General features: G+C 36.2%; 1 protein-coding gene across 2 annotated transcripts in view; it reads left to right on the top strand.

Moving 5' to 3' along the window:
* The window catches only part of LOC148944468 (solute carrier family 71 member 1), a 113,467-nt gene that overhangs the window by 80,740 nt on the left and 14,578 nt on the right, over nucleotides 1-18,149 (top strand). Inside the window, exons 7-10 of one of the 2 annotated variants that reach the window (XM_089100652.1) lie at nucleotides 630-814; nucleotides 5,894-5,991; nucleotides 9,000-9,166; nucleotides 12,228-12,254. In XM_089100652.1, the coding sequence (XP_088956778.1) occupies nucleotides 630-814; nucleotides 5,894-5,991; nucleotides 9,000-9,166; nucleotides 12,228-12,254 (477 nt within the window). The remainder of the gene's footprint in view (nucleotides 1-629; nucleotides 815-5,893; nucleotides 5,992-8,999; nucleotides 9,167-12,227; nucleotides 12,255-18,149) is intronic. The other variant, XM_089100653.1, reaches the window with a different exon arrangement.

Here is an 18,149-nt window from a genome sequence, read left to right as displayed (position 1 = left end):
TTTTGTCCTTTTTAATTCATGAAAAATGGATTATTAAGTGTTTCGGTTATGTTGATTTTTGAGGTATTATATTTCGTTTGGTTCTATGAAACTGATAAACAGGGGCGGATCCAGGATTATTTTTTTTTTAGGGGGAGCGAAAAATAGGTTGATCCGATAAACTTGCGTTAGAAGCAAGTTTAATTAACGCAATCTTGCGTTAATTATGTAAATTACACTACTTTAGACTACGTTATGGGGTCGTGCGCCCCCTCGACCCCCTTGTATTAGACTGTTCAGTCCATGTACAGTCTAGTGTACAAGTCTCTAGATACATTATTCCTTCATAAGACAAGGATGGGCCAGTGTTTCTACAGCTGCCCTGAACAAGGCTGGCGGGAATCCATAAAGGGGCCTATGACCTGGCGAGTTATACCATATTCAAGCTCTAGAGGCAAAGTCATCTATCCCGAGGTATCTGACTAGAGCAGCCACATTTGTACGTAGAAAACTGCATGATTTACAAAATTGGCACTTTCAAATGCTTTTAGTTTATTTAATTGCTTTTCTAATTCTCGTCCCCACTGGTTACTGTCTGTTCCAATCGAAGGTGCTCTATTTTATCTTTAATTATCTCTTTGTTTATTTAGGTGATGGGGTTCTCTGCCGAGGCGGTTGCCACTTTTATTGCTGTTGTTGGGATATTATCAGTAGTGGCTCAAACGGCAGTATTAGGCTTATTGATGCGATCCATTGGTTCCAAACGTACAATCCTTGTTGGACTTGTTTTTGAAATGCTTCAACTAGCCTGGTATGGGTTTGGATCCCAGCATTGGTAAGCTAGCTATTCTAACTCATCTATTAAATAATTTTACTTTCCCTCACTCATACAAAAAAGGAGAGAAAAGCGGACTGATAGAAAAGAAGAAAAAGGAAAACAAGAACCCTTCAGTAACAAAGAATGAAATGAAACAATAACTTCTCTGGTTATATGGTTACCAAAAGCGAAGGGAAAAAAGAACCTTGACGCGGTATCTAATTTTCAGAACTTCAGGAACTCGACATCAAGCCAAATTCACTATCAAGATTCAATAGTTACTACTTAGTGTTGGGGCTCCCTGTCCCTTTTCTTTCTTTCTTTAGGTAAATGGCCTGTTTTCCTTTTCTTAATTACTTTGCCTATAATATAATTTTCAATTACAAGTTAAAGTCTTGTTGCTAAGACAGTAATTTTGCAATAAGTGAACTTTTGGGATAAAATCTATTTCTGTCTGTCTGGACTGGGCCATTGATAGTTAATGGTACTCGGCAAGTTTTGATTTTGAAGCTTTCATTTATAGGATTGGCCAGGGTCAATCTAGGGTCCACCCCCTTCACAAAGTTTCTTTGTAATAAAGTAGTGATTTTGTTTTTAGTCTGTTTTCAGAGTTTGTAGATACATATTTTGTTGGAGTTGACCTTGGGAGATTAAAAGTGAGTTATCATCTCCAACCGTGTAAGATTATTTTCCCCGAACCCAGGCAGTTTGGCCCTTTTAATCTTTCGATCACGTTACCATGCCCTAATGAAACGGCCAGTGGCACTGGTGTGGCGTTAGAGATCAAAGAGTGGCAGCCTATATGATATTATATCAAATAGCTGGTTGCCCCAAGGCATCTAGTACGAACAGAGGTGACAGAGTTGGCCCCCGATATAATAGTGATACCAGCGGTGGTCCCACATTTAATACTGAGTTAACATAAGTACCCTAAGATAAGAATTAAACATAAAATAGTCTAAAGCTAGTGTAAGCTACGCAAGACAGGTGACAACAAGATTGACATATCCGCTACGCCTGACTCTACGGCCTAGTTATGCTCTCTATGAAAATGTAAGAAATATCGTGACTTGGTCAATTCAATTTATTGCAAACAAAAATAAATATCAACTAAAGTTTATAACCCCCAAAAAAGTTACAAACAATTGCAGCGGGTGGCTACAACCCGTGGGAATAATTGTTTAATTTGATTTTATCTGGGAATTGAGTTTCAAAATAAACTTAATAATTGGACTGATGAGAATAGGCTAAACAATCACTTTTGGACCCATCTTCTTTAATATTTTAAGGGAAGTAGTTGTGAATGAAAATTTTAGAGTTTTTCAGGATTTGATACTTTAGCCGGTTACTGAAAGTTTTATTAATTTGGCTCTAGTAATTTATTAAAATATTTTTTTGAATGTCCTGAAAGTGATTGTTTGTTCACCCAGTTGACAAAAAAATATAGTAAGATTGTAGTTTAGGCATTTCCATCGTCTTTCCCTCATTTTGTGTAACATCCATTTTTATAGTATAATAGAACGTCGTTAGCTACGACTTGCAGTGACCAGAAGAGATCCGAACCAAAGAAAATGGTAATTTTACTGAGTTCCTACGAAAATTATAGAATGTTCTAACCCTGTTGCAGAATATAGTGTTTGAAGTAATTTGAAAGTGCAGAAGTAGTAGTATATCTAAGAGCCTTTGGATGAACCACGAAAATCTTACCGCCAGCGTTTCTGTTTTTATTTTTGAAGTTCAGAATGAACAAGCAACACCCCCCCCCCCTCCTGGCTCCGTCCTTTGTCTGATAATTAGGTTGTTCTATACATGCTTGGTGCGAACGTGGAATTAAATCCTGTTTCTTCCCTGTTTATATCTAAGAGCCTTTGAATGAACCATAAAAGTTTACCTCCAGCGTTTTTGTTGTTATATTCTGAACTTCAGACTGAAGAAGCAACACATGCCCCTCCCGGTCCCATCCTTCATCTGATAATAAGTTGCTTTGTACATGTTTTGTGCAGATGTTGAATTACATCAAGTTTCTTTCTTGCAAAATAAACTGAACTAGAAAGAGCCGAACTAATGAGGTTCTGCTATTTAAAGATCAGACATAACCTGACAAGTTTCACTGTAGAGTTTATTACATAAAGGTTCCATGGCCACCATAAAGCGCTTATGGCCCGGTATTTTATGTGTTGGCCATTGCTGGTGTAAAGCTGTAAATCTCCCTTTTTGTTTAATCGATTTTACGTATCGCAGACACCTCGAATGCCCTAATGTAATTATTTTCTTAATTTCACTAGTGTCCCAGCAAGTTTTCATTTCCATGGTAACAGTTTTTAAATTAAGAAAAGTTATTTTGCTGACATTCTTCGAAAACATATTTATTCGTGTGTTATATAACTAGATCGCAACGTTCCATTGGTCGTTTTTCAGTTTTTTTTTTTTTTTTTTTTTTTTTTTTTTTTTTTTTTTTTTTTTTGAATGTAGTATAAAGGCAAAACAACATCGCTGCTCTTTTCAAGATGTGTGGATTTTTTTTTTGTTCCGTTCTTTTTCTGGGGGTGGAATCCTTTAATGATCTTTTTCTTTTTCCTGATCTTGAATTATCCATTTTAAAGGGTTTTGTTTCTATGAACTGTAAAATAGTACATGCATGTGCATATTTCGCGCTTGATAATTTTGGTGGCACTTGGTAAATTTATTGCCCTTGTGTTGTTTTTAGAACAGGATGTGCCGTTTAATTCGGGATAAATGATTCAATTATAGAGACTCACAAAGAGCCAAGCCTTATTTTTCTTTTTTTATCCTCTGTCTCAACCCAGGAAAGAATCGCTTCGTTTTCATACTCAAGAGTTTAGTTCCTCATGCTTGCTTTTCCCTTACTGTTGACCAAGGCCGTATCCAGGAGGGGGGTGGGGTTACCCGGTTTGAACCCCCCCCCCCCGATATTTTTGACCGAGTCGAAAATAAATCGAAAATTAGTAAAAACCTAGGTAAAAATCAGTAAATTTAGTCGAAAACTGAGTCAAAAATTAGTAACCCCCCCCCCCCCGAAAAAAAATCCTTGATCCGCCCTTGCTGTTGACTAAAAAATCTTAAAATTAAAAAGAATAAGACAACACGAAAAACAAAACTGGTAACCTTCGTAGCATGGTTACGCCGTCTGCCGCAACCTAGTAAAGTAACTGAAAATCTAACGACGTGTTTTGAAGAAACAAAAAACTGTCTAAGTTAGGAAGAATCGTCATTTGAGTCTGATTCTTGAATGATAACTATTATCTCGATTAGTTGTAGTGGTAAAAGTTAATTGTGAAAACAAATTTATGGAAAATTTAAAGAATGGCCTGAAACCTTTTGAAAATGATGTCGAATCTAAATAAAGATAGTTGGTAAAAGCCTTTCTAGCTTGTATCGTTAATTTTTTCGGATACTCGGAATTTTCTTTTTTGCTTAAGGGTTCAAAAAATTGGTTAGCCGGTCGCAACTATTGAAGCTATCGAGATTGCCTTAACTTTTTCTGTCAATGCCGCGACATTTCGGAGTTTAGATTGCATTTGGAGTTTAGGTACTAGTGTTCTTGTAGAACAGTAAGTTAGTTGAAGAATTAATAGAAATCAAGTAAAAAGATATATTACTTTGGGGAAATTTAAGTCGCCAGAACTTGTGATAAATAAATTAGGGTTTCAGTGCTGAATATATAACAATAAAATGAAGGAGGAAGGACAACAAACGGAATAAATAAGGGATAATAAACAAAAAAAAACGCATTAAAGATGGGAAGAAAGTGGGTATTTAGCGAATACGGCAGAAATACAAGATACAAAAGAAAGCGGTCAAAAGTAGGGAGTTAGAAAAAAGATTTTCCAAAAATCACTAGAACGACACGTATTCCCTTGAAATAAAATTTAATGATTTGCTGGTAGTGTTACTATTTGTGTTATCATGATTATCTTATCGTTCACTTTGTCACCTACTAGTGCTAAATTGGCTGGATATATAACAACAAAAATAGTAATTTTAATACAGATCTTATAAATTGGCGTGTAAAAAAAATTAAAACAATACTAAAAATTTATTGACGAATGATAAAAACTTCAAAAATTTGCAAAAATTAAAATAAGATAGGCACTAACGAAACTTCAAAATGTGTGAAAACGGAAGTAATTATATATGTTTTAGTTCAATGACCGTATATTTCTTGAAATATTGCTTTTCGGTTTATTTTTGCCAATCTAGAGCCCTGAAATCATCAGAAACGTCAATTGGAGGAGGGTAGTTGTCAGCCCTCCAGCCCCCTCCCTCCAATTACTTCCTGGAATCAACTCCTCTGGAAACGATCAACACTATGGACCACATATGGTGGCCTAGAGTACTACGCAAATGTTTTTAGTTAAATATATGTAAGAACGATTCTGATGTTCAATTTGTATTAAGCAATTCAGGGAAATTTTTTGTGTTTTTGTGAACTTAACCGTGTTCGAGATCAGTGCCAGTTTTGGATTAGTTTGGATTAGTCCTTCTCTTTGATCAGTATCATCAAGAATAAGAAAATGGTTAAAATGACACTATGCTCTTTTTGATTAGAAGAAAGTTTGTTTTGTATTGTACTGGATTAGCGACGCTTATTGACTACTGAGCGCTTTGTGTTGGCCCCGCAGTGTATTGCTTCAGTCGGTTTTATCTCTTGGTCCTGTTTTACGAAGCTGAGACCAAACCCACTGCGCCACCACAAGACAAGAAATATTTATAGATACTCTATTCAATTCAATACCATTTGTCACAACCAGACGACTCGAATTTCGATCCTGCTTTTCCATAGGAGAGTCTCACAGCCGCTATTCTGTAGTAATTGAAGTTTGTTTTGTATTAAATGAAGTCCAATTTTTTAATTTTTTGCGTAATGTCTGGCTTTGCTCTCATGTATTAAAAGTGAGATTTAGGTAGCAAGTGAAGACGTTGAGCGAGATAAGGACTATTACAAGTTCTTTTCTTCCTTTCTTTTGTTTTACAGACAAAAAAGTTTTGTAGTAGGCTAGTGAGTACTTGTCTTGTAGTTTTGAATGTTTTGTTGTCTAGCTAATTTGTATAAAGGTAATGTTTTCTTCTTTCTAGGATGATGTGGGCTGCTGGTATTCTTGCAGCATTGTCAAGTATCACTTACCCTGCAATTTCTTCATTTGCCTCTACGCATGCAGATCCAGATAAGCAAGGTATGCTAGTTTTTTTTTCAGTTGTAAGCCATAGGATGCACACTAAGCAAGTTTTGTTCTTTGCTGTTGATAGGTTTTTATTTGCCATTTGAGCTGGGATAGTAGTGAAAAATTAATAACATTTTAAGAATCGCTTATACAAATTATGAGGTTTGAAGAATATCCTAATACATAATTGTGTGAAATTATAGAGTAATAAGCAGGGGTGTAGCAGCAGCATTTTTATTAGGGGGAGGGGAGGGGTCTAAAGCCGGAGAGTCAAGGGGCATGGGCTATATAATAATTGTTTTCTACAAGTTATTGGAGGTAACTGCCCCCCCCCTCCAAAACTACACCACTTGTAATAAGTATGTGCATACTGTAAGTACATAAGTATGCTTTTTGAGGGTATGATTGATTTATCCTGTTCCCAGGATTTATAGCTCAGGACTGATATTTCAATATCTTGATAAAATCCCAAGGAGTGGCAGCCTTGAAATAGGCTTATTATAAGCCGTAAATACTATTTTTGAGCTATAACTATTCTGAAGTCAATAAAAATGGTACAGTTGGTGTTTATAGTGGGGAAATGTTCACAAGGAATATTCCTCTCATGGGATAGGGTTATTTTTATTTAAATTAAAAAATGTCTATGCGTGCATTCATAAACAGAATTGATATAATTTAATAAATGGATTGACTGAATAAGTAAATACAAACAGAATTTGAAAGTTTTTATTCCTGTATAAACAAAAAAGTTGAAAATTGCATTTGAGTCAACCAACCAGGATCAAATCCCATTGCCCGTAGAATACAAATTTTGGGCATTTTTAGTTCTTAAAGGTGTGAGGTTGCTGCGGAGATGGCTGCTACAAATACTTTTTATTGAATAAGGATAACTAGATAAAATAGATAAACAAAAAGATAGATATAGATATGTCTTACGACTTCACAGAGATTAACTAAAAGAGTAATTACAATAGATGGGTCATTTATGGTCAAACCTTTTTTACCTTTGGTCAAACTTTTTTTTCACAGGGAACATGACTTTGTTTTCGACAGGTGCACTGTGGGATGTACTTGTTAAGAAATTACTAAAAAAAAGACAAAGTACGACGAAAAACGACGAAAGAAAAGTGAAATAAAAATTCTACTTGGTCATAAAATAGACCATAAGACCAAGATTCGCCTGATGGTTAAAGTATACTTTAGTTTAGTCGGGTCCCAAATTTTGTGACAAATTTCGTAATTGTTGTTGAGATTAAGAAGCTCAGCTTATTTTGGTATTTATTAAATTTAAACACTACAACAGTGCATGCAGGGATGGGAACTAAGCTTTAAAAATAAGGTATTTTTCTTCTAAAAGTGCCTCATTAACTTCGAGTTCTACACGTGCTTTTAGACTGCATAAGAATTTTTTACTTCGACTGCATTGCTACTCCCCATGGACGAGATCCTTATCTTCTTATTACCCATTAAAAGAACTGGGAATAGGTGAAAGGATTGAAATGTTTCACAACTTGCTTTTTTATTCAGAAAACGTAGAAATGATGTCAGGTATAGATGTTTTAAAGAATAGGGAAATAGCTTACTCCAGAATTTGTCTTTATGGTTTACGTTTCGTGTTCAATTTTTTCATTGCTGCGGTTAAGGTAGAAGATGAGGCTAGTTGCTGGTGTCGTATAAAATCAGGAGGTTAGGGCTACGTAGACACAGCACGTTTTTTCCAATAAAAACTGGAGTCATAGTGGCTTCAGACAGTTGAGGGAATCGGATAGACAGACTTTGTGAGCAATGACCGTCTACGAAGTAGGAATTCCCATTGCTCTTGTCACACCAGGTTGCCCAGTGGACACTTCGCTGGTTCGGACATTTTTTCGATTGCCTCCCGACACTTCGGCAGGGATTCTTTACGATTTTTTACGAAAACCTCAGAGAGGAAGACCCAAATTCCGTTGGCATGACAGTCTTCGAAAATTTCTGGATCAGGCAGGAATTTCGCTGTCTAGTACAAAGGCCCTTGCTGTTTGCTGCTGACCGCCCCTTGCGGAGATGCTGATGACGCTCTCAACGTCACCCCGGCATGAGGATTAAGCAAGTAAGTAATATATAGCCATTAACAATACTTTTTGCCCATTGATCACTCATCGCAACTGCGTAGTTTCTACCTGAAGCTAATTAACAAGTCTGCGATAAGTTACCAAAAGATTATGTGAAAAGGAAAAGGCCAAAGATTACTTACCATTTAAGAATAAAAGAGAGGGGGTGAAGTAGAGAGTCACAAAGTGGGAATATGTTTAACTTAGCAAGAGGAACAACAAAAAAGGACATTTATCTGATAATTATCCGATAAAAAAGGTATTTTTTGTAAGAAATCCATTTTGGTGTTGAAACCGCGTTTCATAGAGCGCAATAATTACGCTAATTGAATAAGCTATTGCAATTAATTATAATTAATTCTAATTAGCTCTGTTGAACGTGTAGAAAATTCTGTGTCAGTCTGTAGATATACCCCTTGGGTGTTTTCTTTAAAGTAGCTAGATTATATAAATCAGCAATTCAGCTTGATATTGAATCAAGTCCAATAGTGTAGGTCTATATATGATATTTATTAACACTAAAAGCCTTTATAGGCCATGGTTAATATGATAAAACACACCCTTAATTCTAAACTAAACAAATAAAGAAAAGAGTCTCTATGCACCATACCGGCCATCCTTCCCAACTTTTATATCCCCAAAAAATGTGTATCACTATATGTAATGTCGACTCATTCCTCTCTTTTAAAATATCGCGGAAAAATTTTCTTCCCCAATCTTTTTAATTCCTTACTAAAATTCAAAAACTAAATTAAGTTATGTTCGCCATCTACGGACATTAGGAGAAACTAAAGACCTTCCTTTTACCTCACTCTTCCCAAATGTTGAAACAAGCTGTTCATCTTGCTTTTAAATCCAGCTGGATAATGTACTAAATGTGCAGGTTCTTATTAAGTCTCGAATATACAATCCCTTCATTTGATTTTATAGGGCTTGCTCAAGGGATGATTACTGGTATTCGCGGTTTATGCAATGGTTTAGGACCTGCTGTTTATGGGCTCATTTTCTATATTTTCCATGTCGACTTGGAAGTAACTGGTGATAATCATATTGATACTATTGGAAATGCTACAGTACATCTCGAAAAGCAAGAAAGGGTAAGAGGTTTTTTTTTATTTTTTATGAAAGGGTAGAAAATCATCACCAAATTGGCCTAGTCAGAATAAATTTGCGGCAAAACTTTCAATTGGGCAAAATATAGAATTTTAAAGCTGAATATTTACTTATTACTTTTGTTAGATGATTGTATGCAATCACTAAAATGAAACATTTTTCTTTGATTTTTGCACTGCTCGCACGAAGATCTATGGCTGCAGGAAATTTCTGTCAAGTCATCAGCTGAAATTGTAGTCTGTGCAAAAACACAACTAGCTACCTGTACTTTGTGGAGCGGTTTTTTAACTTTAAGACACCCCTGTGAGTCAACTAGTAGACGATCCATAATGAATATGGCACGAAACGCGCAAACTTTCACCAGGAATAATTTTTCGTTTAAATCTCGATTGCACCAGTAGTTGCAATATAATAAACAGCAAACAACCATCCATAATAACTTAAATAAAAAAACGCTACACTTTATAAGTAAAAACGCCTATATTTAATAGTAAAAAGTAATTAGTGAATTAAACAGTAAAAATAATGACGAAAATATATCTGGGATTTTCAAAAATAAGCTTGGAGGCCCTTCCAAACGGTTGTTGATTGGAATAAGAATTTAGCCGTTAAAATCACCGTGGTCTAAGAAAGACCCTTAATCAATGGCTCTTTTTCCCCATCTTGAAAACCCCAGAAATAGATATTTTAGCATTGGTAGCACTGATTAGTCTTTTTTTTTCTTTTTTTTTTTTTGTCTACTGCTAGCAGGCCACTGGATTATCGGAGAGAAATGGTTAAGGACTCGTTTAAAACCTAACGTCTGTATCAGCGCGTTTTTTTTATAAATTCGTCCATTGATACGACCAGAGAAAAATATCATGGGGTACTAAGAACGGCACTTTTGCTGCCATTTTCGCAGACGCCATTTCTGTGAACGGCATCTACTCCTCATGCCTGCAGTACTCATTACTTCAAAAAAGGAAAAAAATTCAATGGGAAAAGAAAAGTGGCACTTGCACTAATATTTTCATTACTTTTTTGCAAAGGAAATCAATCTTAAAGACGAATTAAAAATTTAAAGACAAATCACGACACTATCCTTGTCCTCGAAATAGGCACTATCCCAAGAAACAGGAATAAAGTATGGAAATTGGATAGTTTATTTATAAACAAAAATGCCAGGTGATTTTCTTTTTTCTGCTTATCCACAAGCAAAAGTTTTTTTTTTCCGACTACTTATTTGGACGTCTTAGAGGAAGTCACGAAAGTTGCAAGCAGTGGAAAAAGTGGCAAATTTAAGTCTAGGTTGCATAGCATATGGCTCACATGCACAGATCTATGCTAAATATCTAAAAAAAAAAAAAAAAAAAAAAAAAGAATTAAACAGCGAATATTTTTTTAACAATTGTATATTGGTATCAAGGAGTACGCAATGATTTATAATGGGTGCAGACACTCTTTTCAGACGGAGGGGGGAGTGTAGAAGATATATTCAACATTTCAAATACTAATCTCTAACCAGCTTTGTGTAATTCGATTATGCTTGAAGAATGAAACATATTTACTTAATTTTCAAATTTTTTATCTTAATTTCTTTTTTATCTAGCAAGAGTTTCAAGGTCATTTTTCTGCAATTTTGAAGGAACCGAGGCGTATTCCTTCTTCTTTCTTTCCGAATTTCACCGCCATTTTCAAGGCCAGTCCGTAAATTCAGGGTCGAAATGACCTCTGTGGGGGAGAGGGTAGAGAGGGGTCCCTAAATTCTTGTCATAAGTACATTAAGAAAAGCGTGTCAAATCCAAACCAAACATAGAGGGAACGAAGTCTAGTCTTAATGTTATGCCTTTTTATTGTCTACGAATGATCTGACCCCTATAGAGGGGGAGGGTATAAACCCCCTTTTTAACAGCCTAATTACCAAACAAGTGCGTGAAATTCATTCACAAAATCTTGTCTCTAGCTATAGTTATGGTGTCTTATGTCCAGGCTCGAATGGACCTCTTCTTTGAGAAAAGGTAATAATTCTTGTGGTATGTCAGCATGGCCGTACCCAGGATTTTTTTTTCGGAAAGGGTTCTACTCAAAGTTTATTTGGGGGGGGGGTTACACAAAAAACCCTCAAAAAATGCATACAAAATTTGTTTATATTCATTTTTGTTACGTTTTTACGAGTCACACAAATATTTCGCCCCCCCCCCCGTGTGGGTACGGCCTTGTATGTCAGTATCCATTAAAATTTTATACGCGATCTCAATTAAGCTTGATATGGGTTAGCTGCTTGGAATTTCATTGTTCCCCTTTAGAGGATATGCATCCGAACCGATATACATTGTCTGAGACCATTATCCATATTGCTCCGAAACTATGATCCATCGATCGCAGTTGCTGCCATATTCCATGGGCCTTAGCATTGGAGGGCTAGTTTTGTGTGTGCGTTCTATGTAGCAAACTTCGAAAATTATTATTACACTGTTATTAACAAATTTTCTTCGTATTTTATTTCATTGGACTTTAGCCATTCAAATAAACTGACAAAAAATAAATGTTTGGTTGCAACCAACTGAGGTTAAATTTTATGTGTCCGGAAGCTCTCTTATTTATTATTAAAAGGGCTTTTTTGGCTCAATATTTAAATTGATGTGGGACCGTAAACCCATCATGTCCACCCTAAATGACCTCTGATTTAAAATATTATGTAGTTTTTTTTTTGTAGTTTCTTTTCTTAACCGTTTCTCTCCTTTTCTAGCTCTTGATTATTTACTCTTCTTTTCTGAAAGTATATTTTGTCTCCTGTAAAGTAGTCCCTCGATTAGCATAAACATTGTTTAAGGTAACAAGGTTTAAGCTAGAAAGTGTTTTGTTCCTTAAAACATTTGATCTGTAAAAAGAAGAAACGCATTTGCTTTTGTATTTTAAAAACTAATGAAGGTAAACTCAACCTAATAAGAAAATAAGCCTTCTGCATTCGTGTTAAACGAGGGACATCTATGCCGAATCTTTTCTTTTATGTTAATTAGCTGCTGAAATGTCAAGGTGAATTACCATATCATTTTTAATTTCTAGGATCCAGCGTGGGACCTTGTTCGTCAGGTAACCTAAAAGATAGTAATATTGTTGATGGTTTGCTTTTCCCTGCTAATAATGCATGCATTTCCCTAATTGTTTGGCTTTTTTCTAATTTGCCCATTGGAACATTGCTAACCAGAATTAGGGTACCCTAGATCTTTTTTTCGCGTCGCTGTTTTTACTTACTTATGAGGTGATTGAAAGGGTGAATAATTATTAATTGTTCTGCTAGGGTTGTTTCTGAAATGTTCTAACGCTTTTGGTCAGACCTGGCCTTTGTTGTGGCAAATAAAAAAGACATAAAAAAAGTTTTATTAAAAATCTCCTATTGTTATATCTTTTTTTTTCTTCTAATTTAGATTATTTAGTTAGAAACGAAAGATATTTAAAAAAAAAGGAGCTTAAATGTAGATGAGATTTTTTTTTTTTTTTCAAAGAAGCAGAGACAGACAAAACGAGACTTCGGACAGCAGCGAAAAGACAAAAAAAACAACGCGGATATTTTGCTTGTATAAAAACGAGGTGTTTTCAGCATAAAAGAAACAAAGATTAAAAAACTAAAATAAACTTAAGTTTTTCATGGCTGGCCAGTATTCTTCATTCGTCCTTTTTTTTTTTTTTTTTTTTTTTTTTTTTTTTTTTTTTTTTTTTTTTTTTTTTTTTTTGTCTGACAGGCTTCGCTACTTGTAAAAAAAATTCAATTAAGATGAAGCTTAACCAAATAGTTTCAATAACAAGCTAGGAATAGGAAAAACGGATCAAAGTCTAAAAAGGATATCTATCCTTCAAATTCAGATCCTTTTAGTTATAAACGAAAGATGGTACTGATATTTAGAAAAAAGGAGCTTAAATCTAGATATGATTTTTTGTGTTTTTTTAGCACTTGTAAAAACTATTAATTAAGATAAAGCTGAATCAAATAGTTTCAATAAAAAGCTAGAAAAGGAAAAATGGGTCAAAATCTAAAAATGATATCTAAACGTTTTTGTTTTTTTTTTTCGGCTACTATGGGCGGGAATTCGCTACTGGATTGCAGTTATTTCTGCAACCATGATATGTTAAATAGTTAAAGTGCTGAACCTAATAACTTTAGAAAAAGAAAATCTTTTTAGAAAAAGATGACTAAAAATAATGATTAAAAGAGGTTGAAGAGATTTAAGACTTAAGATTCCCTTTATTCCAAATATTGGTTTTGATGGGAAACACTCAAAAAACAGACCATGGATCGAAGTCATAGTTTGTTTCTATGACATGATAAAATTAACATAATATTTAACAAATATTAATTATAAAATAAACGGAGGAGCTTTCTAACTGTAAAATTGGGGGAAATTGGTAGTCTTTTTTTTTCTTCTGGAAATGAAAGGTCATATGTGGACGATCTAGTATCCTTATTGAGAGGAAAACATCTAAGGACCCTGTTTGAATTCGGACAGCATATTCGTCAGACCTTAGACCTTAGCTCCTCCTGTACCTCCAGAGGCACACAGGGCGTCCGTTAACAGCCTCCAATCATCCTGGAAATGAGCTGCGGCGTAGATGTCATCCCACTCTGGGATTAAGGATGCATGAAGGGCTCTCCTGTCCCGCTCATATGTCCTGAGAAGCGTGTTTTTGGGCCTTCCTCGTCGACGTGTGTCGTCTGGTTGCCACTGGAGAAGCATATTCGGTAGTCTCGATCCTGGCATACGGATAACATGGTCAAGATAGCACCATCTTTGTTGCCTGACTACATCAGCGACATCAGGCTGGTTTGTGTAGTGGCAAATTTCCAAGTTTGTTATCCTATCCTTCCAGTTAATATTCATGATACGTCGAAGACAGTTGTTTTCATAGCCAGTGAGTCGTTTTTGTTGCTCAGTTGGGAGTTTTAAAAAATACACCACATGGATCAAGATCGAAAGGACGTTGCTTTTGAAAAACCGAAGTTTTAGCTGGAGTGAGTACTTCGCTGATCTCCAGACTGGTTGAAGTCGTTGAAATGCCGAGCTTGTCAGGGCTATTCGTGTTCTCAGCTCTTCTTTGGAATCGCCACTAAACGAGACTGTGCTACCAAGATATCAGAAGTCGGTGACTTGCTCTATGCTTTCAGTTCCCAGCTGAATATACATCGGTGAGTTAGTGGTTGACATCGCTTTGGTTTTTGGGGCGTTGATATGTAACCCAAACTACTCGGCTCTTTCAGCTAACTTGCATAAAAATACTTGAAGTTTGCTTTTGTCTTTCTCCATCAATCCAACGTCGTCTGCAAAGTCGAGATCTTTGACTAGTTTGCCTGCAATTCTGATCCCATATCCATCAATTTGTCTGAATATGTAGTCCACTATGAGGATAAGGAAGAATGGAGACAATACGCATCCTTGTTTGACACCTGTCATCACTTTGAAATATCTTGTATTTCCTTCAGAGGTTCTCACGCAGCATTCCGTGTCTTCGTACACTGCCGTGATAAGGCAAACCAGCTTTTCAGGAATGCTGTTGAGGATCAGGACTATTCATAGTATTGGGCGTTCGGGTCAGTCGGACGATTTCTCAAAGTGAATGAGCAACTCCTACAGACGTTGTCTCGGCTTGTTTGATTCTTCAAGCATAGTGCATAGAGTGAATATCAGATCGGTACCATATCTTTTTGGTCGGAAACCATGTTGCTCCTCCTGTAAATGCGGGTCTAAGGCAGCTTGAAGTCTTGTCCGGATGATTAGGCAGAAGAATTTTCCGGGTATCGAGAGGAGGTTGATGCCTCTGTAATTGTCACAGACTGTCGCGTCTCCTTTTTTGAACAATTTAATAATGGTTCCTGCTCCCCAGTCTTTGGGGACTTCTCTTTTTGCCAGGGGAGGGAAAAGAAGCCTAGCCACACCGAAAGGGACGTGCGGATTGATGAATTGACCACTTCTCCAGATATACGATCACTACCCGGAGATTTTCCATTCTTCAGCTTATTCGAGGCTGGAAGGATCTCATTCACCGTTGGCTCGTCTTCATTAATGAGGAGATCTAAAAATGGGCTGTCCGGAATATCTGGTGGAACAGCAGGGGACGGGCGGTTGGGAAGGCTTTCGAAGTAATCTGCCCATCTATTTTTCTGGTCATCTGGATTGGTTAGCGGTCTTCCGTTTTCCTCTTTTACTGGTCTATCTTATACGTTGGTCTTCCCAACGATTTCTTTAGTTAGGCGGTACACAGCTCTCGTGTCACCACGTCGGGCTGCTTCTTCTGCCATTCTTGCTTTCTCATTGAGGTACTGTCTCTTTTCTGATCTCGCACATTTCTTCACTTCTCTGTCAATTTCTTTATACGCTATGTCTTTCATGACATCAGCAGAGGGATCATATTGAGCAATCTCTGTTTTATTTTCTTGCGGTCTTCAATCAAGTCCCATGTCTTCTGGCATATCCACTCTTCCTTTATTGACTTTTTAAAGCCAAGATCTTCTTCAGCAGTTCCTGTTTTGTTGTATAGTCCTCCAAACTTTTTCTACGTCTTGTGGTATATCAGCAAGTGCCTCGAATCTGTTCGAGAGTTTAATGCTGAATTGTCTCCTAACATCCTTGTTTCTGAGCTTCTCTACGTCGAAATTTCTTGGTAATTTTGTTGGTTGTCGAGATCTGTTGGAGCGGAGTTTCAACTTGAGTGTTGCTACAAGAAGTTCATGGTCCGACCCGACGTCCGCACTTCTGTAACTCCTCAAGTCTTTCAGACTAGTTCTCCACTGCCATCGGATCAGAAAATGGTCAATCTGATTTTTGACAGTTTTGTCTGGGGATGTCCATGTATACTTATGGATATCTTTGTGCTCGAATAATGTACCTCCTATCAACAGGTCGTTCGACATGGTAAAGCTGACTAGCCTTTCACAATTTTTGTTGATAGTTCCAGGCTCATGATGTACCAACATCTCGGGGCAAAAATATCTGTCTTGTCAAAAATTCGCATTTTGATCACATTTCAAGCACGCGATATCTTAGAGAGGGAGAGAGTATAGGACGGTCTGAATGGTTTCATAGGTATCGTCTTTCGAGGCTTCATCGGCATCATTTGTTGGTGCATAGCAGATGACTAGCGACAGCTTTGCATGTTTTTTTTTTCATATTGTTTTTTTTTTTTTTTTTCATATTGTTGTAAAGACGACATAAATTAGCCATGGCTACGCTGTTCGATCTTAATAAACCTATTTCTATGTCTATGTTTAGATGCAAATCGTGTGTACAGGATTCTCTCGTCAATCGGCTTCCACGAGCAAAGAGATTTTGCTGCATTTGGGTTCAATATAGCTGTGACTCTAACTGCATGTCTGTCCTCTTTTCCGCTGTACAGAACTGTATAAGTCGTGTTGCTGTTTACTGCTTTGAAACTGCATATTCGTCAGTCGGGTATCAAAAGGACGTATCTCCATAATTGTAAATTTTCAGAAGAGCACAATAAAAATCACAACTTTTTTATTTCCCTTGCGATAATTGTAAAACAAAAACGTATTGATATGTATTGATTTACATATCGATCTATTTTTGTTTCACGGTTATCGGATCGGAGAGGAAAAAAAAATTGTAGATTTTTTTTTGCTCTTCTGAAAATTTATTGGAGATATGTCCCTTTGATACCCGATTGACGATATGCGGATGAAATCCAAATATGGTCGCAGAAACATAAACTGCGTTTATTTCCTGATGTGAATTTTCTACTGAAGAGCCAAGGCTCTTCAGAATGTAAAGAGCCGGCAAAAGAGAGAATTGTAATGCATTCATAACTTTGTTGGTTTCTAAGATGTCTTTGTTGTTCTTGTACTAAAGCAAACAAAAAAAACAACCTGAAAAGTAGAACAGACATAAAAACTATAATGAGCAGACATCGTGAAGACTTAAGAAATGAAACTTGAAACAAAAAGAGATTGTAATGAACCAAGAAGCCAAACTTAAAAACGAAGATAACAGCAACAGATAACTGTGCATATACCATCCCTGCAAGCCCCCAAAAGACTCGATGTTATTTGCACTTTACTGAGAACTGAATAAATTGTTTAAAATGGAAGTTCTGTTTATCTTGTTGATTTTCATATACATTTGGAAAGAAGGAATTCAAAAGAAAGAAAAAGTTTGGAAAATAAAGATCTTCATGAAATATTAAACTATGTTTTATGTTGTAAATCTTAATGTTGAAAAACGTTTAGTACAAATAATTGTGACATTTCTGTCCTTTATATAATGAGTGAGTATCTGTAACTAGTCTAATTCTACGGACAACCCTTTTATTTGTATATATGTAAAGAATATCATAATTCCAAGCTCAGGGTCAAGAGTTCGAATACTGACATTAGGCTTTTCTTTTGCCAACAAAAGCAAAAGGAAAATACATCCCTTTTTGTGTAAAATTTGCAGTTATTAAGAAAAAAGTGGATGTTCGACTACGTTAAGCATGCGACTAGACAAAAAGTTCCATCAAGGGGGGGGGGCCTTTCCTCTTCGTAGGTGGGTATTACCAAAATTAAAGTTTTTGTAAGTGTACTCTATTTTGTGTCATGACTAGGGAATCGATTTGTAACTTTCAGAGATAGTTTCCTTGGGGTTGCGGGGGGGGGCAACGTGAAATTTAATTTTGTGCTGGAAGGATGGTGCAAAAAACCCTCTGATCCTGACAAAAAAAAGTTTTTTGTTTTTTTTTTTGTCTTACAGGCTTCGCTACTGTTTAGACTATAAAACTAAATTGGCTGTTACAAATATACTCATATCGATAAAAAGAATTTCTAGAAAATTTATTGTTTTGATACTGCAATGAAGAAGAAAAACTGCTTAGGTGCAGATTTTTTTCAATAAAAACCAAACGACACTTAAGTCTTGGGAGAGGAGGCCGGGGGAGGGCAAATCCGCACTTATTTATGACTGTTTCTGTTTATTTTCAGTTTGGTTTCATTGTATGTTGTTG

This window comes from Artemia sp. Qi Xiang Cuo, chromosome 14 (assembly GCF_049724085.1).
Source record: "Artemia sp. Qi Xiang Cuo chromosome 14, ASM4972408v1, whole genome shotgun sequence".
NCBI lineage: Eukaryota > Metazoa > Arthropoda > Branchiopoda > Anostraca > Artemiidae > Artemia > Artemia sp. Qi Xiang Cuo.
Note: the sequence above shows the minus strand (reverse complement) of the source record. Positions and strands in the feature narration are given on the sequence as shown.